Source organism: Rhinatrema bivittatum, chromosome 7 (assembly GCF_901001135.1).
Source record: "Rhinatrema bivittatum chromosome 7, aRhiBiv1.1, whole genome shotgun sequence".
Classification (NCBI taxonomy): domain Eukaryota; kingdom Metazoa; phylum Chordata; class Amphibia; order Gymnophiona; family Rhinatrematidae; genus Rhinatrema; species Rhinatrema bivittatum.
The window spans coordinates 215,205,244-215,231,252 of NC_042621.1; the positions used below are offsets into that span (position 1 = coordinate 215,205,244).

Sequence of the window (26,009 nt, forward strand, 5' to 3'; positions counted from 1 at the left end):
AAGAGGATGTTGGGGAAATACCCATTTCAGCAATGGTTTTCAGAGGTAGCGATTCAGGTGAACTGAACCAAATCACGGTGAACCTGAAAGATGTGATAGGCCAGATTGACAAACAGAAGAGTAGTAAATCACCTGGAGTGAATAGTATACACCACAGGGTTCTCAAAGAACTAAAAAATGAAATTTCAGACCTATTACAATTAATTTGAAACCTTTCATTAAAATTATCCATTGTACCTGAAGATTGGAAGTTGGCCAATGTTACCCCAACATTTAAAAAGGACTCCAGGGGTGATCTGGGAAACTAAAGATCAGTGAGCCTGACTTCATGCCAGGAAAAATCGTGGAAACTGTTATAAAGAATACAATCACAAAACATTTAGCTAGACATGGTTTAATGGGACACAGCCAGCATTGAAGGGGAGAATAAACATATGGATAAAAGTAAACCAGTAGATATAGTATATCTGGATTTTCAGAAGGCGTTCAACAAAGTCCCTCATGAGAGGCTTCTAAGAAAACTAAAACGTCATGGGATAGGAGGCAATGTCCTTTTGTGGATTGCAAACTGATTAAAAAAGACAGGAAACAGAAAGTAGGATTAAATGGTCTGTTTTCACTGTGGAAAATGCTAAACAGTGGAATGCCTTATGAATCTGTACTTTTTAATATATTTCTAAATGATCAGGAAAGGGGCATGGCAAGTGAGGTGATCAAATTTGCACATGACCCAAAATTATGCAGAGTAGTTAAATCTCAAGCAGATTATGATAAATTGCAAGAGGACCTTGCGAAACTGGAAGACTAGGCGTCCAAATGGCAGATGAAATTTAATGTGGACAAATACAAGGTAATGCATATAGGGAAAAATAACCCATGCTATAGTTACACAGTGTTAGACATCATAGTGGATAATACATTGAAATTGTCAGCTCGGTGTGCTGTGGCGTTCAAAAAAGGAATTATTAGGAAGGGAGTGTTAATAAAACAGAAAATGTCATAATGCCTCTATATCGCTCCATGGTGAGACCACACCTTGAATACTGTGTACAATTCTGGTCACCGCATCTCAAAAAAGATATAGTTGCATTGGAGAAAGCGTAGAGAGAGGCAACCAAAATAAGGGGCATGGAACTGCTCCCCTATGAGGAAAGGCTAAAGAGATTAGAGCTGTTCAGTTTGGAGAAGAGACGACTGAGGGGGGATATGATAGAGGTCTGCAAAATCATGAAAGGACTTGAACAGGTTAATGTAAATTGGTTATGTACACTCTCAGATAATAGAAGGACTAATGAGGAACTCCATGAAATTAGCAAGTAGCTCATTTAAACAAATCAAAAACATTATTCACTTAAAGCATAGTTAAGCTCTGGAATTCATTGCCAGAGGATATGGTTATGGCAGTTAGTGTAACTGGGTTTAAAAAAAGGTTTGGATAAATTCCCAGAGAAAACTGCTATTAATCAATAAGGAATAGTAGCTTAAGACATATTTAATGTTTGGGTACTTGCCAGGTACTTGTGACTTGATTGACCACAGTTGGAAACAAGATGCTGGGCTTGAAGGACCCTTGGTCTGACCCAGTATGGCCTATCTTATGTTCTTTTGGGGTATTTGGGTTGTTCTTGTTGTTGTCCTCCAACTCCTCTTACTCATAACACCAGTAGTCGTTGCCATCCTCTGACAACAGCAGAGCCTATTTTCCAGAGGGTTGCCAAAGAGCCAGGAATTCAATAGGATATTCCCTATGACAAGACAGACCAGGGAAAGCCTACAGTGGTGGCTAGTCAGAGCCAACCTGACAAAGGGACTACACACTACTGCCACAGACTACAGAAGCAAGGATAGGACTGGATTAGGGAAACATTGCAAAGAAAGGGTGGTGCAAAGATGCTGGTTGATCAGGGAAGAGACTTTCAACAAATCACCTAGAAACTCAAGCAAATAGACTGATACTAAAAAGCATCCTTTCGAAAGTCAAGGGGAAAGCAGTAAAAATATTGTCAGACAATGCAACAGCAGTACCTTATGTCAACAGGCAAGGGAAACGTAGGAGCCTACAGGTAACAGAGGAAGCAGAACAGCTCATAAGTTGGATGGAGGAACATCTACTGGAAATATTAGCAACATACATAGCAGGAGCACTCGGCATAAAAGCAGACTGTTTAAACCACCAGAGATTAGACCCAGGAAAATGAAAACAGGCAGAGGAGGCTTTCAACTAAATAGTGACCAGATGGGGGCACTCCTAGTGGGATCGATCTAATGGTGACTCACAAGAATGCCCAAGCAAAGTACTTCTTCAGCCGAAGAAGAGAATGGAGATCCAGGGGGATAGATGCTCTGACAAATGTTTGGCCCAGAAATGCAGGCCTGTCTTTTCACCTTGGCTGATGATAGAAAAGATTCTGAGGAGGATTGCGAATCACTCGGGGTTGGTCATACTAGTAGCCCCATACTGGGCAAGGTATCCATGGCAGGTGGATTTAGTAAGGGTCAAAAGGGAGGACCTGCTCAGATTCACTTAGAAGGAAGATCTGCTACATCAGGGACCAGTGTCCGAAAGAGTAAATAACCAATTCACATTTTCCCATTATAGACCTCTCATGATTTTAAAGACCTCTACCATATCCCCCCTCGGCTGTCTCTTCTCCAAACTGAATAACCCTAACCGCTTTAGCCTTTCCTCATAGGAGAGCTGCAGAGTAGCTTGGTTAATTCCCATCTGTCTGGACTGGGAATAGAACCTTTATGTCTGCCCTCTGGAAGCCTGGGTACCTTGACTCACACCAAGCCTTTGCCATCTTCACTTCTTCTCCAAATAGCACCTAACCCTTGAAGGGTAGGTTGGTCAAATCTGACTTTTGAGACAGAGTCTGCTGTCCATTTATGCAGCAACAAGAGCCTCCTTGCAGCCATTATGAAAGCCATACCGTTGGCTGCCACTTGTACCATATCCAAAGAGGTTTACGTAAAATAAACTGTGCTGGACTTCAACTGTAGAGACTCATGCCCCAGCTTTCTTGAGCCTTCTTCATTAGACAGAAACCAGACCTTGCCACAATGCAAGTACGAGCTGCAATCTTGGAAGGCCATGTCGATCACCTCAAATTCTGCTTCAAAATAGACTATTTTCCAGTACTAAGCATCCTTCGAGGAAGCACCACCTTCTACTGGAATCATGGGCTTTTCATAACTGAACAAACCAAAGCATCCACTTTAGGAAAATGCAGCTTATCCCTTTCCTGTGAAACCAGAAGGTGTAGCTTAACTAGGGACCGACCTTTAAAATTAGTCTCTGGTGAAACCCATTCTAGATCAATCAGGGAGGCTTCCTGAGAATGACCATAACTGGATCCTCTGCAGCACTAGGGGTATCATCCTCCTTGTTGTTGCTATGTTCAGCGTGGATAAGGCTTGCAATGTTAACGCCTACTCCTCTTTACGAAAGAGGCAAAGCATGGCTGAGCAATTTTCTCCTTCAGGTGGTAACTCTTCCTCCCTCCAGTTCACTTATTGGAATTATTTTAAACCCAACCAATCAGTCCTCAGAACCAGAGAGCTACTCCTCATAGAGATCCGCATCCTGAAGTCTTCTAGGCTTGTTCTTAGACTGATTCCCTGTCCCCACTGAAACAGCAACACCTGGAATGGATCGAGAAAAAACTGGAGAGGAGCCAGAAACCACCAGTGCACAACTAGAGAGTCCAGGAGCCAGTGCAGACCCCTGCGCCATCACAAAGGCTTGCTGAAAAGAATTACCAAGTTTGAGAGGAGACATCCATCTATGGGAGCAGTAGCAGAATTTTCCAACTAAGCCTCTGAATTGGTGGTTCCAGTAGGCCCCCCCCCGCATCAAGCCTTCTGTGGAAGGTGGGCAGAGCAAGCTCTTTTTCACAGGTATGTGGCAACAAAATGGACACCTTGCCATGTTCTACTCCACTAGGCCCAGAAAAAATGACATGCCTGATCAGCTCCAATGGCATAGGACCCTCCATAGACACTGACTCAATCGAGCAGCATTGTCTTCTTAGAATGACTCCCCACAGCTACCTTCAGGGCTCCATAGCCCGCTCAGATCTCAGTCTTCTTACCACAATCCTGTGCTGCTGCCAATTGCTTCAAAATGGGATCTCTCCCCGCACTACCACAAAGTGCTGTAGCTGCACTCATCCAACTCACACCGTACCTCCAGAGGCACAACATGCTGCTAAGAAGAAGCTGCTGTAATCTGTATCTTAGGATTATGCTGCTCTTTTTTTTTTTCTTTAACTTTATGACTGTAAAGCAGTCCAGGGAGCAAACAATGAAATGCCGGGGGAGGGGGAGGGGGGGGAGGGCAAGAAGAAGGTAAGGAGAACTAGTCCAGAAGCTCCCTTGTCCAATACTTGCCCAACTGAGAGGGAACCAGGGCTTTCACAGGAGCTGACCCAGATTATTAAAAAAAAGGACAGAAGAGAGAAGATGTTAATAATCTGGCTCCATTTGTACCCAGCTCAAATGAAGGTGGGAGAGTTAGTCTTTCATCTTAGGAGCAAATCATGTGAAGAGGTTCCTATTCAGTCTAACCAGGCCTCAAGTCCACAGCTCGAGATGCACCCTGTACTATCTGGTGGAGCCAGAGCAATACTGGAAGCTGAGGTCAGCACAAATACATATGAGTGACATCAGTGGGAGTGTTGTTCTTTGTCTCCATCTGTTGGTCAGTGTGAATAACCCATCTGTCTGGATTGGTCTGACTGGGGAGAGAGGCACCATTGGAAAGGGCAGATAGGTGGTAAGGAGAGTGGAATAAGAGGTGAGAAAAGAAAAGATAAAAAGTAAAAAATGGATACTTTTTTTTTTTTTAAATGTAGGTATTCAAGCACAAATGGTTACATTTTTTCTTTTAAATGATGTAATAAAGTAAATTTGGGCAGGAAGATGTGCATCCCCTTCCACCAGGCAACCACTGCTGTTGCAGCATTACTCAGCCCCTTTCCCCCCTTTCCTTGCTGCCAATGCTGCAGGCAGAGCAGCAGTGCCTGCCCTCTAGCTCCCTGGTGCTTACCTTTTTTTTAAATTATGATTTTGTGTATATAAGCATGCAGGGTTTCATAGCTGAGGACAGGACCACCTGCTGGGGGCACCAGAGATCCTGAGAAACTAAGACAGAATAATTTTAACATGCAAACTTTTAAGGGTTGTGTAATTAGTTTGTGTAGAATCAATTAGGAATTATTTTAAGTTAGAGGCAGGAAAGCTTGAAGTTCTGCTGTTTTTTTGTTTTGTTTTTTTTAAAGGTCCCTGCATCTAAATAGTGAAACTTACGCTGGGGAAAGGGTAGGATGGAAACATCCCAGTGAGAAGGCTGGGAGGGCCAAACAGTAACAAGATGAAGGAGGACTGGTGTTATCCGCCCATGCCTGAGCGTAGCCACAAGTGTGCTGTGAAGCAGCTACTGATAGTTGGACTGAGTCGGCATCCCCTGGGCTGTGGGGAAATGCAGCAGTGAGAAACTAAAATACCCTGTGTTTTGAGGAGACTTAAAAATTAGACTGAGTAGTAGGCCCTGCCTACAGTGTTGTAACTTGTGGTACATTGTGCATAATAAATAAAGTCTGTTGGACCCTTCTCCTCCTTAAACCCATTTTGTTACACCCCATCACAAAACCCATGGCCATAAGGGAAGGGATAGGGGCACAAACATTTAACAGCTGGTGTCAAAACTGGCATTAATGGCCAAGAAACACCCACTAGTGGCCCAAAATATCTGATGGAAATCAGTGTGGCCGAGACTACTTCGAAGACCAGGAGAGGATTTCCAAATGGTTGGCTGCAACTGTCACAGATGGAGAGGGAATGGATATCCGCCAGACTCCTTTTAGATGCTCATTATTCAGAGACTGAGTAGACCTTAATGCTCCAAGGACAGATATTCTCATGGTGGTCACAGTCTATAAGGGCCCTGTGCCATACCACATGAAGGAGGGTGGATGAAGGACTGTATCAAGATCCATGTGAATGGGAAGGGGGGCTGGGGGAAAACAGTTTTTACAACTGACATGGGAAAGGCACCTACCAAGGGAGGCAAACTCCCATGACTACTCTTGGCTTCCCTACATATCATCTTACTCTCCCATAGATCTCACAAGACCAGGTTACCCAGTGACCTCCTATTCTGCATCCAATACAGTACTATTCACCTGTGGATATTCACCTACCTATAGCAACCCTGTCAGCTATGCAGTGTTCTCTGGAGCACTTAGGACGCCAAGTTTGCCAGGCAGAGAGAAGACTATATACCTGTAAAGGATGCAGCAAACTGGACATGTGGATGCACCAACCAACCCTGTCAGCTTGAATGCCTAAGAATAAGATGGCCACTTATGATTTCAAGGAAGACTAGGAATCTATTGTAGTGCCATTTACATCTATATTTTGGGCCATGCTTGTAAGAGTGCTGAGAGGGTGGATTACCTCTATGAATGCCTGTGGGACCATTTACTACATCTACTCACTCCTGGAAGATTACACCCTATTGATAGAGCAGCTAGCTCAGCAGTTTGGCCAATGACAACCACCATCCACTATATGCAAAACGTTGGGATAGCTCCAACAGAACAGAGACCAAAGCAGAATTTGCCAAGGAGGTGTGCCACCTAGCTACCAGAACCTACCTGGGAGTAGACCTCAAGATTTAAGATCAGCTTGTGGCTGATGCTGTCCTCATAACATGATCCTAGGAAGTACAAGCAAGTAGTCGAGGCACATGAACATAATAATTTCTAAGCTACCTGGGGAGAAGCTACATCCAAAGAGTTTGTAGGTGCTTAGCCAGATAAGGAGACCTACATTAGAAGGCAGTATTGCTTCTGTCTAAAGGATGCAGTTCTCTGCAACAGAACAGGCTCCTGAGCAAGAACTATGAACCAGATCTGTGACAAGTTGGAACAGCTGACCCTGAAGATTGAAGAATTCAAACCTGCCACTTGTGTACTCCCAGTCTTAATTTAGTAACCAAATGTCACATTTTCATTGTGAAGAAGAGAGACATAGGAAAATGTTCCCGTTCATCTAGCCCTTTGCCAGCTAGAAAAGTGACTCCTGAACTGGGCAGCCAGAAGAAAGAAAAAAAACACGAGTTTAGTTGTAAATCTATCCCTGGGGGAGGGACCCTTAGGTATCACCGCAGGAGAGCGGGGCTCAATCTTCTTTAAGGTAAATTTTGTTTCTTCTTTGCTGTAATTCTTAACACTATTCTAGTGTATGGGATAGTGTCCGCATCTGCTAGGAGACGGAGAGATACTGAAGAACTGAGGTTACTGCAGGGGTATATCTAGAGTGACGTCAGCTTTGAAATCTGACTCCGTCTCCCATCTGCTAGCAGAAGAGCACAATACCCAATGGTCCTGAATCCATCTGGCTACACGCTAGGAAAAAGTCTGTGACTGTCAATCTTGGTACAGCATCAGGGTGTATTTGCTGTTAGTGACCATGACTTGGAAAGATTTTCTGAGATGGTTTCCTGACTTGGGTTAGAAGAGAATAACCAATTAGACAGGTCACCTGCAGGACCTCACTATGGTTCTAGGGTAAAAAAGAGCAACCTTGCAAGACACGGCTGCCAAACCAAGGAATGAACCAGACCTGAAGGTTCTTGTGCCAGTGGCAAGAGCTGCAAAAACTGGATTAAAAGGACCAGGAAAATTGGAATCCTGATGGGATGGACCAAGGTCCTGCCAGTCTGTGGGAGAAATCCTTACTTCAGGGTGGTCATCCCTAATGGGGCAGAATAATCCTCAGAAGCCAGTTGGGAGTCAGATAGTCTACCTGGCTCCCCAGGCCAAGGCCTGAGGGGGGAGGGGGAGGAACACAAGTCCCAATCACACATCCTGATGGCACATGTGACCAAAGTACAGAAAGGGACTGTTAACTCTAAATTGTGGATGATATGGGAAAGTTGAGAATTGACTTAATAATGTTATGCATATTGTGTTGATCTAAATAATGAATTTGACATGTAAAAGATGTAACTAAGATGGGAAATGCAATATGGTGAATGGACTCAGCATAGCAGAAAGAAGGTATTGTAGACATGAGAAGAGATGTGAATCGGAACTGGAATCGGTTCTGGCCCGCGCCATTTTTAAAGATGGTGCTGGCCATCCAGTGCTCCCTCCATGTGACAAGGGCCGGCCAATGGCACGGATACCCTGTCACATGGTAAGGGCAAAGGGCCATCTGCGCCATTTTGATTAGTGGCAGCCGACGGCCCGGGAGCAGGAGATCGCTCCCGGGACCCCCACTGGACCACCAGGTACCTGTAAAAAGTTTTTTTTTTGGGGTGGGGGAAGCTAAGGGATTAGTTTTAAAGGGTCGGGGTGGGTTTAGGGGTTATTTTTGTGTGCCGTTTTCCCCGCCCTCCCCCAAAACGATAAGAGAACCCCCACGAACAATTTCATGGGGTTTTCCTATCGTTTTGGGGGAGCCCCTGATTTCTGACGATTTTGAAAATATCATACGATATTTTTAATCATTCGAAGCCCGATTCACATCCCTAGACATGAGTGGGAGTGCATGCACACTCCTCTTCCAACTACCTAGCAACCAGTATTGCTTCTGCTCTGCCCCTTTCCCATTCAGTGCTGCACAGAGCAAAACTGCCAGCTCATGTAGCCCATCCTCTAGCTCCCTTCCTCCAGAGCAGTGGTTCTCAACCCTGTCCTGGGGACCCCCCCAGCCAGTTGGGTTTTCAGGATATCCACAATGGATATGCATGAGAGAAAATTTGCATGTTTTGGAGGCAGTGTATACAAATTTTCTCTCATGCATATTCATTGTGGATATCCTGAAAACCCGACTGGCTGGGGGGGGTCCCCCAGGACAGGGTTGAGAACCACTTCTCCAGAGCATCAAGGAACCTGAGAACTGTTCTGGGTTCTGACCGCAAACACACAAAGAATATACAGAGGGCCTTGCCTGTACTCCCACAGGCCTACCTCAGGGCTACTTCTCAGGAAAGAGGGAGATATCAAGGAGCTTCTATACCTCGGGGCTTTTCCAATACACAAACATGTACAAGTATACTGAGTCGGTACACCAGGATCCAGGTATTAGATGGAAAGTTTATTTGAGCACTTACTAAGCAAGAAGATAATACCACAAATGGTAAACAGCAAGCACTGGAGAGGGGATTGCAAGCAAATAATAATAAGAGAGGTATTAAAAGATACATCTAAAGATAGCAAACATCTTATGTTCCTAATTACAGATGAAATGGGCCCAAGAAATTCTCTTCAGCTCCAGAAGTCTGAAATAAGTAACAGGAGACACTGCTCTCACAGCTCTGCTTAATTTTATCGTAATTTGCAAAAAGCTGGAGCAGAGTCCCCCTTCTTCCTACTGTTTTTATCACAATCCAACACATCGTCCTACTATCTGGTTTACTGCTCCCCCCCCCCCCCCCCCCCCTTACTCCCAGGTTTCTGGTCTGACCTTGGGCTAACAGTTCTCATAGTTTCAGCACATAAACATTTTCAGTATCAGAATAGTCTTTGGAAAAAAAAAATAACTTTTAGTTCCCAGAGACATCTAGAGAGGACTCTCTAAAAATTACAGCATTTGCAACAGGTGTTATAGACATCTTCCTTCTCTGCAACCTTTTACCCTGAGAGTTTTTTTGCTGACTGAGGTTGGCTAATTGTGGCCAGTATTAGACAATCCCCCAAAAAGAACCTAAAAAAGACAGATGAACTGCAAGTATGCTGAGTTTGTGATATTAGTTTAATTGCTGTCTCTAAATGCACAATAATCATTGGCCAAGACGTAGTAAGACGTGTAAAAATGTGTGCTGAACTTCAGTCCTCATTTTATTAGTGCTAATTAAAAAAACACCCCCTCCCCTTCTGTTGTAGCAAACTAATAGTATAACTAATGCAGTAGCAGTTTCAAAAAAGGCACACTAACCCAAAATATGAGCACAAAGATTTATTTATTTATTTTATTGCTTTTATATACAGACATTCATTGTACAATATTATATCAGTAATAACTAGTAGGACTAAAGAGTCTTACTTTGATACATTGTAACATTGCAAAACATAGTTAACTTAAATGTTGTTAACTTAAGATGTGCTTAGCAGACAGAAAACATGATTTACACACATAAATCCTGAGTATGGGACCTACCTCCCTACCATGATCTTCAGGTTCAGCCCCACAGACTAACATTAGCCCCAGAAAGTTTACTCCACCTCTGATCAGAAGTTAAACTTCCAGAAACATGAGTTAAATCTATGAAACTTTAAAGTGAATTAAAGCAAGTTTGTTTACCATAAATCAGGGGTGGGCAAGTCCGGTCCTCGAGGGCTGCAAACCAGTCGGGTTTTCAGGATACCCCTAATGAATATGCATGAAATAGATTTGCATACAACTGAGGCAGTGTGTATGCAGGTCTCTCTCATGCATATTCATTAAGGATATCCTGAAAACCCGACTGATTTGCGGCCCTCGAGGACCGAAATTGCCCACCACTGCCATAAATGATGTTTTCTGTAGATAGCAGGATGAATTAACCATGAACTCTGGGTGACGCAACTTTCTTGCCAAGTTTGTAGAGCTTTAAACTCTACCGAGCATGTGCAGGAGTTCCCATGTGGGCGTTGCCTCAGAGTCTCCTCAGGCTGTTTTAAAACTAATAGAATAGAAAGTGGGCATTTCATGGCTAATTCATTCTATCTATGGCAAACATAGTTTACGGTAAGCAAACTTGTTTCTGTCAGTAAGCAAGGCTGAATTAACCATGATCTGTAAGATGCCCCGAGCTGAGGGTTTATAGTGTTTATTGGTAAGCAACCGACTCCTCTGTGGAGAGCAGACGATTTGGAAACTGCGTGATGCAAGACTGCTTGTCCCACTGCACTGTCTGCAGGAACAAAGGCGTCTAGGCAGTAGTGAGATATGAACATATGTACCTCAATGGGTACCTCTCTGAGGTGCGCAATAAATAAAGGTTGCTGCCTGTACTTGGTGAGCTTTGACTGGGTTGGTGAGGTAAAGCCTTGTTGCTGCATAGGAGTGTTGTATGCAACTGGTTATCCAATTTTATAGTGTTTGTTTAGTTACAGGTGTGCCCAATCTGTTGGAATCATATGATACAATACTTGGTATAGTACACCAAGGCTCTTTTGCAGTCTAACATGCATAGCAATTTCTCATCATCATGTGCATGAGGCTTTGGGCAGAATGTCGGAAGCACAATTGATTCATTCAGATGAAAAGCAGACAGTTTTAGTAAAATCTTTGGGTGTGCTTTGAGCACTACCTTATCATGGAAGAATTGCATATAAGATGGGTAATGGACTAAGACCTGCAGCTTACTAATTTTTCGCACAGAGATAACTGCTACTAGAAAAACAACTTTCCTTAAGTATTTTAGAGGTGCAGATTCCAGAGGATCAAAAGGAGGTTTCATTGGTGAAGTGAGAACTATGTTGTTGTCCCAGGGTACTAGTGGTTTTTGAACTGGCTAGTGTAGATGTAGGAGTCCCTTCATGAATCTAGAGACTACAGGATGCATGGAAATAGGTGCTCCATTCTCCAGAGAATAAGCTGCAATGGCACTAAGGTGTACTCATTCCAAAATAGTTGCTAATCCAGATTAGGAAAGATGATGTAGATAAAATAGAAAATGCTGATGTTCACAACTGAAAGGCTTTAGGTTATGCAAGTTACACCATTCTGAATAACATTTCCACTTGAAAAGATGACTGTCTCATGGATGGTTTTCTTGCTGAGAGTAGGATATCTTGTACAAGCACCAATAGAGACTATTGTGCTAGGACAGGGAGTTCAACATTAAAAACTGTTAAGATTCAGGGCTGACAGCGTTGGAAATAACAAACTGGGTTCTTGGGACATCACTCAACCAAACAGAGGAATTTACAGTGAATTGCACCAGATAGGCATACCATGGTTGTCTCAACCATGCCAGTGTGATTAAGATAATCTTGGCCTGGTCTCACATGAACACACTGTCTGGGGAAGGAACGGATATTTGTTTGAGCTCCAATAAATTTAAGATGTTGAGTGGAATGGATTTCTTGTAGTTGATGAGAAAACCCAGGGAATGAAGGCAATGTAGCATTAACAGAGTCATCCAGATAAGGGAAAATTTAAATCCCTAGACAGTGTCAAAAGGCATGAGCAAATAGGATCTGTGGTTTGAAGGTGTAACCCTTCACCCAATAACCTAGAGACCATCATGGTCCTGGTAATAGGTGTTGGCAACTGTAGCCCGGGTTCTACTGAGATTGGGATAGATGCTGCATATCTCTGCGTTGGTAAAGCAGCTCTTAATATGTCTTGAGCCTAGCTAGCATTCTTCTGGTTGAACTGCTAGCACTAGGTGAAAATTTATTTTAAAAATTTCTAGACCGCCTATTAATATATTCATAAAATATAACAGAATAAAAACTGGAAATTAAGTATTTAAAAAAATAAAACCAAAAGCATAAAAACTGACTACATTAAAACAAGTAAGACATATGACTAAAAACACTATCTGATCACTCTGCAGAGATATATATTCATGCTCGTTGTTTCTTGGATCCCTTAGATGTTACAGATTGGTGAGATAGCGATGAGAGGGTTGGGTCCATCATCAGAACTTCCGGGGCTTATATTTTATCAGTTTGTTTTGACCGTTTTTGACCCTTTTCTGCAGATTTCATTTTTATGGTATGTTTTGATGCAGATTTGGATTTTTGTATGGACATAGATGGAGCATGTTGAGTGCACTGGTGCATCTTGCATCATGCTTCAATTAGATGCTGAATGTGTTGGGCACTTCGATGCACCGTGCACTCCACTATGGTGTGCCTTGGGTGCTCCAGTGCACTGAAAGCTTTGACATTCCATGCTTTTTTTTTTTTTATGCAGTATTTCCTTTCAAAACTGCCTGATGACATCACCCACAGATCATGGGTAATTCAGCCCTGCTTAACAACAGAAAAAGATATTTTCTGAAGAGTAACAGCTAATACCTTAAATAACTTGGAATTTGCTTAGAGCTAATTTGTGCACCAAATTCCTTGTTAAAGTGGGAGTAAAGTTGTAGGCACAAAAAGTGTGGGCACAGCTAACCTCACCTTATTACTTGGGGTGCTATTGAAAAATAAGAGGCAGGAGAATGAAACTCTGCTAGTGGGTGGCTGGGGCTCTCTACAGGAGAAGTTCCTGCATTTGATAGGGAAACCCTGGCCAGGGGGAGGGGAGGGGGGAAGGTGAGAACATCCCAGTAAAGAGGTAGGGAGGGCAACTACACCTATGGATCTTCATTTTCAGTTTTTATTTTGCCTGGGAATTTCAATGTTATAATAAAAAAAAAAAAAAAAAAGTCAGTGGAAAAATGACTGATATAACACAGAAGAGAAAAATTGGGTGGAAGTGTGATTTTGACTCTGATTTTTTTTTTTGTTATAACACTAATTCCCAGGCAAAATAAAGTTAAAACTGAAACCAAAGCTTCTTACCTATCCCCGGGCACAGTCATAAGTGAATTCAGGGTTTGGTGGAACAACCATTACCAACAGGCCTGAGCCAGAATCCTCAGGCTGTGAAGAAATGCGGTACTGAGAAAGCAAAATGCACTGTATTTTTGAAGAGACACTGAACTGCAACTGTGAGTGGCAGACACCACTTATAGTGTTCCAACATATTGTGAAATGTGCATCCTAAATAAAGTTTGTTGACCCAAGGGGTGAGGACAGAAAATGAGCCCAAACATATGTAATGGTGCCCCCCACCCCCGGCTCTTTACCTGTAAGCCTTGGTAAGTCCCTGTTCAGCTAGTGCAGTGTAGGTTAGGATAGTATGGGGAGGCACCATTCTGTATAGCCTCTCCCACTGAGAGTGGCAGAATGGCTGTCCCCCCTTTGACAGAATTTATAAGGAGCTCTCTCCTGAGAGCTCTGGAGGCAGTATAGTTGAGCGTAGAGGTTTGGAGGAAGTCTGGAGGTTTTTCCCTTCTTTGGAATTTTGGCTCCCGACTTTGCATGTGGTCCTTAGGACGGGTCGGGGACTCCACTCCTGTATCCCACACTTCTTAGGTGCAGGGCGGTTTGTCCTGGATTGCTTTTTGGGATTTTGAAGATTTTTATTTGTAAGAACACAGAGGCTCCAGCGTTTTGCTCAGGGAGAGGTCTTGGGGGAAAACTCTTCTTAGCAGGCCGTGGATAGGGAAGACTTGCCCCACAGTGACTTCCCAAGAAAGCAGAGGAATGGTGGTATCCCACTGCAGCGTCTTCCGCTCTTTTGAATCAGTTCTTGGCAGGGGCAGATTGCAGGAAAATATCAGCCGGGGGGGGGGGGGGGGGGGGGGATTTTTTTCAAAACCGGCCCACAAGTTATCTGTCTGACTCCTTTGTGCAATTTCTCTGCAGCATGTGTTTCGACAGTTCCTAAAAGCAAGCCAGCCTGACCCTTCATAGGAATATCACATACATGTCATATTTTTCCTAAATAACTAAGTAAAAGAACACACCCTAGACCAGAGGTGAGCAAATGGAGCTGATGGTCCTCTTCCATCCATGCAATTGGTTGCCATCTGCTCACAAGTCTGGTTACATCTGTCATAATTATAGCTTGGATTCCTGGTCTGGTATTAAAGTCTCTTGACAACCAATCAGCTCTTGAATCAGTTGCCAAGTTATGTGACAACCACATTGCTAGCCAACGTCAGACATATACAGAGCCTCTCAAACACAAAGATGCTCACACACACACTCTTGCTCACAGTGTATGGGTATGTCATAGAGAAAGTGTGTGTATGGGTGTTTTTCTGTGTCAGGGAGAAAAAAAAGACACATTCTGTCATTGTGCTGTTGCTCATATGCTCAGTGAGTACCCCCACATGATAATCTAAAAAGTTTTTTCTCGCAGTCAACCCTTCCCCAGCCTACAGGTGACTCACCCTCTCCAATTCTCACTCCAGGAGACTACTGTTTCTGCAATCAGTTGACCCTTTCAGGAGGAAAGCCCAGCCTACATAAGTCTCCTCACACTGCATATGTACTTCTTCTTGGCTCACCCCATCCCTTTCTGTGACTGTAACTTACCTCCACTTCTCCATACTCTCATCATTCCAGTGCAATCCCATTGACTGAGTGCTACAGAGTTTGCTGCTTTTATAGTTCCTCAGGCTGTGCACTGCCTACCTACTCTATTACAGCAGGCCCTAAAACACCAAGACACCTGATATTAGGATAACAGAACAAGCCAATCTGTTATAGATCCCTACAAAGAAACTACACACTTAGAATACCTCACCTCAGTCAAACATGCAGAACACATAGCTCCTCACCAAATACAGAATAGATAAAGTTTAACTAGAAACATGCAAACAAAAACTGAATTGGAAACCACAACAAGACAGACTCCGTGTGTGGTGCATCGATGGAAAAACAGAAGCATCACCATTCCTCATTAAACAATAAAGTCAAGATATATAAACCATCAATCATAATAGTAAAACCATACTCATAAGAATAAATATTTAAAAGCAGCCAATGAACAGAACATCAAATGATTAAAAATATATAATATTGGAAAATTAAAAAAATAAAATAAAATATTTCAAAACGGCATCAAACACCACCCAATAATTAAAACAAAATTTAAATTAATAGGATAAAAAATTTCCAGCTCTCCATAACTGGGATCTTTTGATTTCCAGTTACCCATAGATTGTTGTGGATTGGAGGAGGGGGCCTCACAATCTACCTCTCGCTCCCTCCCCAAACACACACACATGCTGTCACACATACAGGCTCTCACTCACATATATGCTGTCACACACACACACACACACACATAGTCTCAGGCTCTTACAGACACATACAGGCACTATCATACATACGCAGTCTCTCACACATACACAGGTTCTGTCGACTTTCATACACATGCAGGCTCTATTGCGCGCACACACACACACACATATGCAGTCTTCTCTCATACACACAAGCACACACATATATAGTTTTCAAACAGCTGCTGCTCCTCAATGCTGGAAGGGAGGTGGAAAAAGGCTCCTGCAAAGTGGTGGGGGGAGGGCCTCTCTTTGGGCTGTGGCAGGAAGGGCTCTGCTGTGGCCGTGCAGGACCTCTAGGGCCACGGCAGGATGGGCTCTGCTGCTGCTCCGCAGGTTTCTTGTCAGGGCAGGAAAAACCATGTGATTGGAGCGACTGGCCCACTGGGGGATGCCCGATCCCCTGATAGGCCAATCTGCCCCTGGTTCTCGGGTAAAGGACCTTTTTGTTGAAAGCGCTGGGAGGGTTTGCCTGCGCCTCTTCTTGTCCTTTTGGAGGAACATCTCAAGCTGCATGTTCTAAGTGGATCCCTTCCATTGTGGGATTTGAGAAAAGTTCAAATAACTCAAGCGAAAGAAAAAAGTCAACTAACAATAAGATCTTCAAGTTACATCCAAGGACTCTCTATTGGAGCCTTCATCCCCTGGTTAGAGAGGATTTGGAATGTCTGTGTAGAGACTGTGTTTTTTTTTGTTTTTGCCAGATTGGAGGGATTTTTCTTGTCCCAGTAAAGGATACCCTACCCACATGGGAGCCTCAACATCTCCACTCCTTGGAAAGTGTTTCTCAATCCTGGTGATAGAGACCCCTACACAGATTGAGGGGAAAAGATTGTATTCTGAGAATTGCTGTGGTACTGAGGACTTTGTTATTTGTGCTATTCCATCTGATTACCATCAGTAAAGGCTATATTTGGACTCTAAACCAAAGCTTCCTGTGTGGTTATTTACACTTACCGCACCTACAGTGTGAAAATTCAGTGTACCTCCCCAGGGAAGAGTACCCTAGCCATCCCTGTCACACCAGCCCTGAAAGAGACTCTCTTTCCCCCCACCAATAAAGGACTTGGGCCTTGGGAAAAAAGAGAGTGTGTAAAAGAACTAGCCAGAATAACCAGCCCCAGAGACTAATATTCTTTTATGGGCCCCCATTGGTGGTTAGTAGCTTCCCAAAGATGGGGTTACACATATAACATACAGAAACTCAATTTTGTTTATATACCTGTAAATGTATCCACATATATGTCCATTAGGTAGAGTACCTCTACAATGTTATGCCTTCATTGGAACCCGCTAACCTGTAGACAGCAGCGTCACCCCGATAACATGTTCTCACTCAAGCAGTGACATTCAGCAAATTTTGGAATGATACAAGTGTTTACATTTTATTTATTTATTTGAAAACGTTTTCAGCGAGCAGCTCGACAGGCTTGTTTTCAGCAGAATAAACGAATTTTCTCTTATCTGAAAACCAAAACCACGTGAAGTGAAATGAGAATCACCTAGGTGCTTTCCCCCTCCCATAGACGGCTCCTGCTGCAAAAACTTAGGCGATGATCACGAGACCCTAGCCAGGGTGACCTGCTCGATCCTTCCCCCCTATACTCTTCGATCTTCAGATTACGCAAAGTAGATGTGTAACAACAAAACAAACACGAACGCAATATGAGCGCAGGAGGAAGAACAGATAACAGAGCAGTCAACAGAGCACCGACAACTGAAATGGATGTTACTGGTTTCTCTATCACCGCTACGCGGGAGCCGTCTCCTGTCCTTGACGCGCTACTGACAAAACCTGCCGAGGTGCGGGGCGGGCTCAGCGCCAGTTGACCTACCAAGCATCCGGACTTTGCCCCTGCATTCGCATGCACCTGGTCAGGAAGCGGCTGGAAGAGACTGTAGGCTCAACAGGAGCTGCGAGGCCAGTAGGGGGCGCACAGACGCCATGCCCGAACCTTTTTGCTGCTACCTGCGCATTAGAACACTCTGCTGCACAATACCCTTAAATACGGGCGGCCTCGGGACTGGCCAAGCCCGCTATGGATATAGATACGTTAGCCTTTTTCTACCTCCCTGACTGTTGTGCACTTCCACGCTTACCATCGCACTTTTTACCAAGTTGTTGGGCCCCACGCCAGCATTGGAAATCCGGGCCCTGCGCACCCAAAGCCCATCTGTAGGTGTTTCTAAGCAGGAACGCACACCGTGAGCGGCCACTTTGGTCAGCTAGGAGCATCGCGCACGCCTCCAGTGCTGTCAAAATAATGCCCAGTATACAAGCAAACAGCGCATTGGAAGCACAATTAATGTTCACAAACTTCCCCAGTTCTCGTCCACGTGACTCGGGATAAGGCAAATAGTCCCTATAAACGTTCATAGTATCGCTGCGCTGTGAACTTTTACATCTGGTCTTTAAAAAAAAAAAAAAAACCCAACTTCCCTTCATAGCCTCCCTCCTCTCTCTCTGTCTAAAACAGAAAAAGTCAGGGAGCGAAAGTGGAGGGGAGCCGTTGGGACGTGAAGGAGGCGTGGGGAGGGGAAAGCTAGAGATTGGGGTAGCGGTTTGTAAGGAGGCGGGAGAATGATGTGGCGGAACTCGTTTGTAGGCCGGCGGAGGGATCGCGCTGGTGGCGCTTTCGATTTTTCTTTCTCTGTGCGGCTCGCGGAAGCCATGATGGAAGTCGGGGTGTCGGTGTGAGGGAGATGAGCGGCGCGCGGCCCCTCTTACCCCAGCGCCCGCTCTGCAGGCTTTCGGCACATTTTCATCTGTGTCGCGCGCGGAAGGCGGTATTGGCTGGCGGCGGTGGAGGAAGCAAAGAAGAAGTAGCAGTGGGAGCGTTGAAGCTCCGCGGATTTTAAAATAATTATTAATATTATAATTTTTTTGCTCTGGTGTCTTGGTGCGTGAGCCGCAGTTGCACGCTCCCCCCCCTCCCAACCTCCTACCACCCCACTATTCCCCCTTTGCCTGGGGGTGCTGCGCGAGCGGCTGAGGAAGGGCTCCTCTCCGCTTCTTTAGCTTTAAAGACGGCGACGGCGGCGGTGGTGACGGTGGCGGCAGCAGGAGAGGCCGAGGCTCGGGCGGCCGGAGCGTGCTGCTGGAAGAAGCGGCTGTTGGAATTCTCCGCCCTCCCAGGCCGGGCCTCGGGCTGAAACACAGGCGCCGTGTGCACCCAGGCCGGGGAGCCGCGCCGCCGCCGTCGTCGCACCGCAGAGGAACTAGTTCCAGCCTCCCAGACATGACTGCCATCATCAAAGAAATCGTTAGCAGAAACAAAAGGAGATATCAAGAGGATGGATTCGATTTAGACTTGACTTGTATCCCTTTTTTGCTCATGGTTTCTTTCCTTGGATGGATATGGTTGCTTCACATTGGTATTTCTGGATTGCTACTGGATGGTAGTGCTTTAATTTTATTTTGGTTAAATCTACATTTTGCTTATGTTCTATTTTTTTTTTAATTTTTGCATGGTTTAGGCCGCGTTGATATGGGTTTTAGGGTGTGTTCGTCTAAACGGAAAGTCTGAGCAGCTTGAGCTGTCAGTTTAGGGAGTCTCGCATGCATCTAGTTGTAAGCGAGCTCCGAGACTAGTGTATTTTAAAATCCAAGATCTTGTCGTTGTAATGATTAAAAACGTAGTGTCACCTGCTAAGCCCTAAAATGAAGGGCTGTACATGTGAAGTTTGAGAGCTATTGGCATTCTTGACCTAGGCCTTAAATTACGGATATGGCTCAGATAAAAATGAAAATTAGTGTTGCACGTACAAGTGTTGCATCAGAACCTTGCAGTGATTTTTTTTTTTGTTTCCTTGATAGCACATAAGTGGATGGTTATCGCCAAATTTGACAGCTCAGGAGTTTTTAAAAAAAGATAGTTTTAGAAGGCAGATTATTGGAGCTAATATTTAAAAAATGCATTTTAAGGGCTTAGAAATTGTATGCGATCTTTGTGTGCGAAAATAGCTTTTTATCATGCACTGGTTATTGGCCTTTTAGTATTTATGAAATATTTGTTGGTAATGCATGTTGAGCAGGCATTTTAGGTTGCATATACTAAGAGTACTTTGCTGTATCTGGGTTTTTTTTTTGTTTTTTTTGCATCAAATTGTGGTTGTAAGACCAAATGTAGTGCTTGAAATAAAAAGTAATATAGCACCTGTAGTTCATACTTGGTTTAGCTTTCTTGTCACTTGCCTTATTTTGGTGAATCCATATTTTAACTAGATATTTGGCTCAGTTGTACATATCTGAAAAATAAAATTTATTTTATGTCTGATTTAAATCTTAGTATTTTTAAGTCATCACGCTGCTAACATTTTGGCACATTCATAACATGAGAATCTATTTGATATGAATTAGCTACCAGGAAAGAGAAATGTATAGGCCTAGTGATTGATTAAAATGACCGTTAGGTTTTTCTCAGCCGAATGCAGTGTATGACTTGTGTTTTAAAACTGAATAATTCAGCTATGTGAATTGTAATTTTTCATCTCATATTGCCAAAATCTCGGCTACTAGAACAGCTTGTTGAGTATTGTATTTTTAAATGCATTTAAAAAGAATATATATATGATTGGTCGAAGTATGTATTGATTATGTTTCTGATGGGTTAAAATAAATGAATAATTTCTGAGCACATTTATTTTAAATCCTGTGACAATGTCTGAAACTTCACAAAGTAAGTAAAAAAAAAAAAAAACCCCACAAAATCTAGTTTCTCTTTTTTGATATATGCTGGTTAAAGGTCCACGTCAGTGGGTTTTTTTTTTTAAATATATTTCCTCTTTCTTAAGGAGGTATTCTTAAGAGATGAGTGCAGATGACATTTTCACTGTAAAAATTGCTAGGATATGAATTGTTGAAAACATTGATTAGTCAAAACTTCTGTATTTATCCTCTTGCTCCTAAGGCCTTGTGAAGTCGATGGTATACTGTAAAATTACCATTTTCTTACTTTTGTATTGGGGCTTTGTAGACAGAGCTAACTTAACTGAAAAGTGTTTCTGTTATTGCAGTAGCTGAGACATTTTTATCTGCATTTATGTTCTATTATAAGAGTAGTTGGGTTGGAAAGGTTTTATGTAACCTAGTAGATGACATCAGAAATAGCATCCATATTTAAAAATATATTTTAGTTAGGCTCTGGTTTTGGCTCTGGTTTTGACTGCTAATTACAATAGGGTCATATTTCCCTCATAACTGCATTTGTAAAACTAAATCATTTTATGTTTTTATTTTCTTTTGCTTTAGTTTTGATTAGTCTGCAGTTTTTATAGTAATTCTTTGAGACTAAAATGTATGGAAAGCAGGTTCATTTCATCAGAAAATAGTTTAGGTAGATGGTACTAACAGTTTAACATGTTGACATTTTTAAGGTGTCTAATTTGATATTTTTAAATTTGCTTGTTTAAATAGCCATAGACATGTACAATTAAGAATGCAAATTTAATTTTGATAGTTACATGTTCTCTCCAGTAAGCTATGGTTGCTTTGTTTTATTTTTTAACATAGAATAAGGACCTTCATTTTCATTTATTTTGTTTTTCCAGGTAATTTCAGTTATAATAAAGTAGTAGAAAATAACTTTTTTACTGATTATTTTCCTATGTTATTTTTCCATTGATTTTTTTTTTTTTTTGTTATAACATTGAAATTCCCAAGAAAAACTGAAAATGAAGTTCCCTATATATGAAGAGTAAGGTAACAATATGGCCCTATCCAAAATATTTTTGATGCTTTCCTGCTTTGTATGTGTTTACATATTGAATCATCTACATGCTCTCACATGAAGCCAGCAGGGTCCTAGTATCAATGACCAGTTCAACTAAACTGGTTGGAACAGAGATTAGTATGTATTCTAAACAAATTTATCTAACAAATTACATTTTATAATTTTGACTTTTGTAATTGTTAATCTGCTACATCTGTAATTTTTGTGTGGTCAGTTAGTAATTTAATTCCAGAAGCTGTAAGCAGAGGTTATGTAAGTTCACAATCAAGATCACTTTTTTTGTACTTGTCACACACCTGATAAGCTATGATTCCTTGATTTCTTCTAGTGTATGAACCGCAAGGTTGCAGTGTTGAATGTAAAGGTGCGAAAGGAGTTTGACTGAATAGTTTGACTGAATACCTGCATTCCAAAATAACCTCTTTAAGACAGCATGGGATCTACTTTGTCATTTTTTAAAAATATTTTCATCATTTATGTAGTATAAGCTTTGTTCAATAAAGTAATAGTATTTTTTAGTTTTATGCATTTTATTGCTAAGCAGTTAAGATTTGTATACATAAAATTGCTATTGTTACTTAGAGACTACATAGTTTATTTTAAATGTAGGAGAGTAGTAGCTATCCATATCAGTTGAAATGGTTATTGTAAAGCTACTTAAGAAAATAATTTTGCTGGCATTTATTTTGAAATTGAAATGCTGCTACCTGTGTTCTAATATAAAACTTTAAATCTAATTATATTTTGGAGTTGTGTGCACTAATTTTAGGCATAGTTGTAATATAAAGTGTTTTCAAACAGTATTGTGATTTCATGCAATAGTTTAGAAAAGGTTGAGGCTTTTTGCAAACTTTTTCCATTGTTTGCATTTTCAGACTCTTAAAGCTTGCCTACAAATGGGAGAACCACATCTCATATTGAACATGGCCTGGCCAGTTTTCTGGCTGTAGAAAACAAACACAAGCACCTGATTCTTATGGGGTGAATCAAGGCAAGTAATATTCAGGTACAGAGGGCATTTTCCTGTATTAGAGGTTTTATAATCTAAGGGCCCTATTTAAGCTTTAGTAAATAGACCTCCAAGTTTGTGTCTGAAGCAATGGAGGATGAGCATAAGATACGCCATACTACTTCAGACCAAGGGTCCATCAAGCAGAGTATCCTGTTTCCCCAGTGGCCATTCCAAGTCACAAGTACCTGGCAAGTACCCAAACATTAAATAATGAAGTGACTTGCTCGAAGTCACAAGAAGCATCAGTGGGATTTGAACCTGGCCTCCCTGGTTCACAGCCTGCTGCTTTTCCACTCTGGTCTTTTTCTTGAGTGACTGAAAGTTAGCAGTTTGCAGTATATTTTGCAGACGATTATTTCTGTTGTAGTGTTAGTTTTACTTAAAACAATTTATACTTTTCATTATTTATTGTAAGCTGCAGTGATCTTGGGTAATCAAGGACAAACTAAATAGAAGCAATAGTGCAGTTATCTTTATATAATGCCTACATAGTCGTAGAGCTAGTATGTTTTATATTAACTTTGGTAAAGTGGAACAACTGCAGAACTCTAAAATTTAAATAAGTAAGAATCTTCCAAGTTAAGGGGGTTATTTTTTTAAAGGTTTATCATGTGCGTTAAGGCCTTTTCGCGTGCCATAGGATGTAAATGACCGGGAGGGGAGGAGTCTGCCACGGCACCGCTGCTGGCGATAATCTGAGGAACATTCTCATCGGCAGTAGTGCAGCGAATAGCACTACCTTTTACGGTGGCGCTATTTGTGTGAAAGGCTGCAGCTGGCCGCACTGCGGCCGGCGAAATCTCACCGCAGCGTTGCGAATGGCTGCAGCCTTTCGCAGGCCTGCCACCCCGTCCCCTTTTTCGGCCTAAGTTTGAATTTATGGACTTGTGAAAAATGAATGCTGTTAATTTCATTGATATGAAATTCTAGTTATTTGCTGCTATTGTAATTAGTGTATTTGGCTGTTTTGACTCATTTAAACAGGATGCTGTCAGTCTAGAGGGTGGCTGCTAAGATGGTTTGTGCTCTTTGTTTTAAAGCATATAGGGGACAGACTTAAAAATCTAAATCTGTACCCCAGAGGAATGATGGGATAGAGATATAATAGAGACATTTTAATTATCTTCAGGGTATCAACAGAAAGGAGGCTCTGAAACAAGAGGTCATGGGATGAGAATGAAATTTGGTAGACTTGGGAGCAATCTAAGGAAATAATCCTTTACAGAGAGGGTGGTGAATGCATAGAAAAGCCTTCTAGTGGATGGATGGAGATAAGGACAGTATCTGAATTCAAGAAAGCATGAGTCCAAGCTCAGAGGATCTCTAAGGGGGTGGTTGGGATTGTTGACCTGAGTATTTTGTGTTGATGGGCAGACAATATAGAATTGTTATGTTTCTGCAGTCTCATTTCTGTTTCATTTTTGAGGAAAAAGATGCGCTTCATCATTAAATTTAAGAGATCCTGTAATTTGAGCAATCCCTACTCTTTTTCTCTGAATTTGTTTTGCACCAAAAGATCTATATATGATGGGGAGTGAAAGACTTGTGCACAGACAAAGAAGGGGGATCTTGGGTTAATAGTGTGTGGTGATCTGAAGATGGCGAAGCAATATGACAAGAAGAATGCTGGTCTGCATAGAGAGAGGAATAAGTAGTAAGAAAATGAGGTGATAATGACCTTGTACAGGTCCTTGGTGAGGCCTCACTTCAGTTCTGGCGCCCAAAATGGTTGTGAGGTTTGTTTCGGAAGACCTATGAGGAGAGGTTGAAGGATCTGAATATGTATACTCTGGAAGAGAGGAAGTGCGAGGGAGATACAGTACAAACCTTCAGATACCTAAAAAGTTTTAATGATGCACGAACTTTGAACCTTGGAAAGAAAACAATAGAATTAGGGGTCACGAAATGAAACTCCAGGATGGGCGACTCAGAACCAATATCAGGAAATATTTCTTCACAGAGAGGGTGGAGGATGCCTGGAATGTCCTTCTGGAGAAGGTGGTGAAGACGAAAACAGTGAAAGAATTCCAAGGGGCTTGGGATACACTGTGGATCCCTAAAGGATAGAAGGTGGAAATGAGAAAAGCATGCAGGGGGGGTAACTTGGCTGGTGCAGCAGTTACTACCTTTAGCAGCAGACATGTTGATTACTACCCCTTAACCAATATGCCTTTATGTTTTTAATGCAACTGCAACATTGTTCCCCACTTAGACGGCAGAGGGGGAAAAGAGGAATTGGATTCAGACAACAACCGTATCCCATGGTCTAGGATACTGATATGCAGATATATAAGGGAAAAGCACATGACTGCTTCTACGGCCAAGTCCTAAAGGAAATGAAGAAAGCGTGCATGGGGGGTAAACTGCTAGTGTGGCAGTTACTACTTTTAGCAGAAGACATGGAGATTGCTAACCTTAACCGATACGCCTTGATGCTTTTAAGGCAACTGCAGTATTGCTCCCCACTTCGATGGCAGGTGAAAAGGGGAATTGGATTCAGACAATAATCAAGAGGGCTCTGACTTTTATGGTCCGGGATACTGATACGCAGACATAAGGGAAAAAGCAGAGGCCTGCTTCTACGACCAAATTCATAAGCAAAGCACGTCAGGCAGCACTGTCTGAATTTTCAAGAAAGCTCATCACCCAGTTAGAAATGTTGCTAGCTTCAATTTCTATGGATTATCATAAGGCTTGGGAATAACTGCACAGAGTGACAGTTACTACCCTCGAGAGAAACATGGGAGTAACCTGCACAGAGTGGCAGTTACTACCTTAAGCTTACAGGGCCTTTTCTGCCTTTATTTCTGTTAGGGCAACTGTTCTTGGAAGTGTCCTATTTCCCATGAGCTCACCTGCTTTTGTTTGATAGACATAGCACAGGCATCCCATGTTGCTTGCTGTTGCAGCTTTGATTTCTGTGTTTTGTTTTCCTTTCCTAGTGGGCCCTTGTGATGCCCCCGCCTCCTCCTGTAGACCAGTATCAGTAATGAAGACGTGTCCTCCGCATACTGCTGAATTAATTTCATGTACTGTGCATTTCTGAATGGCTGGTAGCTCTGTGACAGAGAACATAGGAATTTAAAATAGGGTACTAGAGGTCCTTGACTTGTGAACTTAAGGCTTTTTCCTTTAGTACACTGTACTGCAGTCCTACTGCTTGCTTAAACACTGTGCTTGGGAAGCTGTCTCTGCAGAGCTTGCAACTTATCTCTTAATTGGGTGCGCTCTCTCCCAGCAAGTGTTGTCTTCAAGTGTTCCTAGCTCTGGGTGGTCTCAATAGTTGGAATCCAAATTGGTCCTGAGCTGGTCTCACCCATGATAGTGTATAGTATCATTCATGTTGTTTTGAAGAGTTTCTGTCCATTCTCAGATTTTTTTTCCCCCCCCCAACATGTTTTAATCACAGTAAGGCTGT

The 26,009-nt window shown here is 42.5% G+C and overlaps 2 protein-coding genes across 3 annotated transcripts in view; one reads left to right on the forward strand and one right to left on the reverse strand.

Moving 5' to 3' along the window:
- Nucleotides 1-18,151, reverse strand: part of ATAD1 (ATPase family AAA domain containing 1) — a 143,438-nt gene extending 125,287 nt beyond the window's left edge. Inside the window, exon 1 of one of the 2 annotated variants that reach the window (XM_029609808.1) lies at nt 17,948-18,151. In XM_029609808.1, the coding sequence (XP_029465668.1) occupies nt 17,948-18,083 (136 nt within the window). In that variant the 5' untranslated portion in view covers nt 18,084-18,151. Of the gene's footprint in view, nt 1-17,682; nt 17,829-17,947 lie in introns of those variants that run through there. The other variant, XM_029609810.1, reaches the window with a different exon arrangement.
- Nucleotides 18,152-18,411: 260 nt separating this feature from the next.
- Nucleotides 18,412-26,009, forward strand: part of PTEN (phosphatase and tensin homolog) — a 251,174-nt gene continuing 243,576 nt past the window's right edge. Inside the window, exon 1 of the mRNA XM_029609813.1 lies at nt 18,412-19,165. Coding sequence (XP_029465673.1) covers nt 19,087-19,165 — 79 coding nt within the window. The 5' untranslated portion in view covers nt 18,412-19,086. The remainder of the gene's footprint in view (nt 19,166-26,009) is intronic.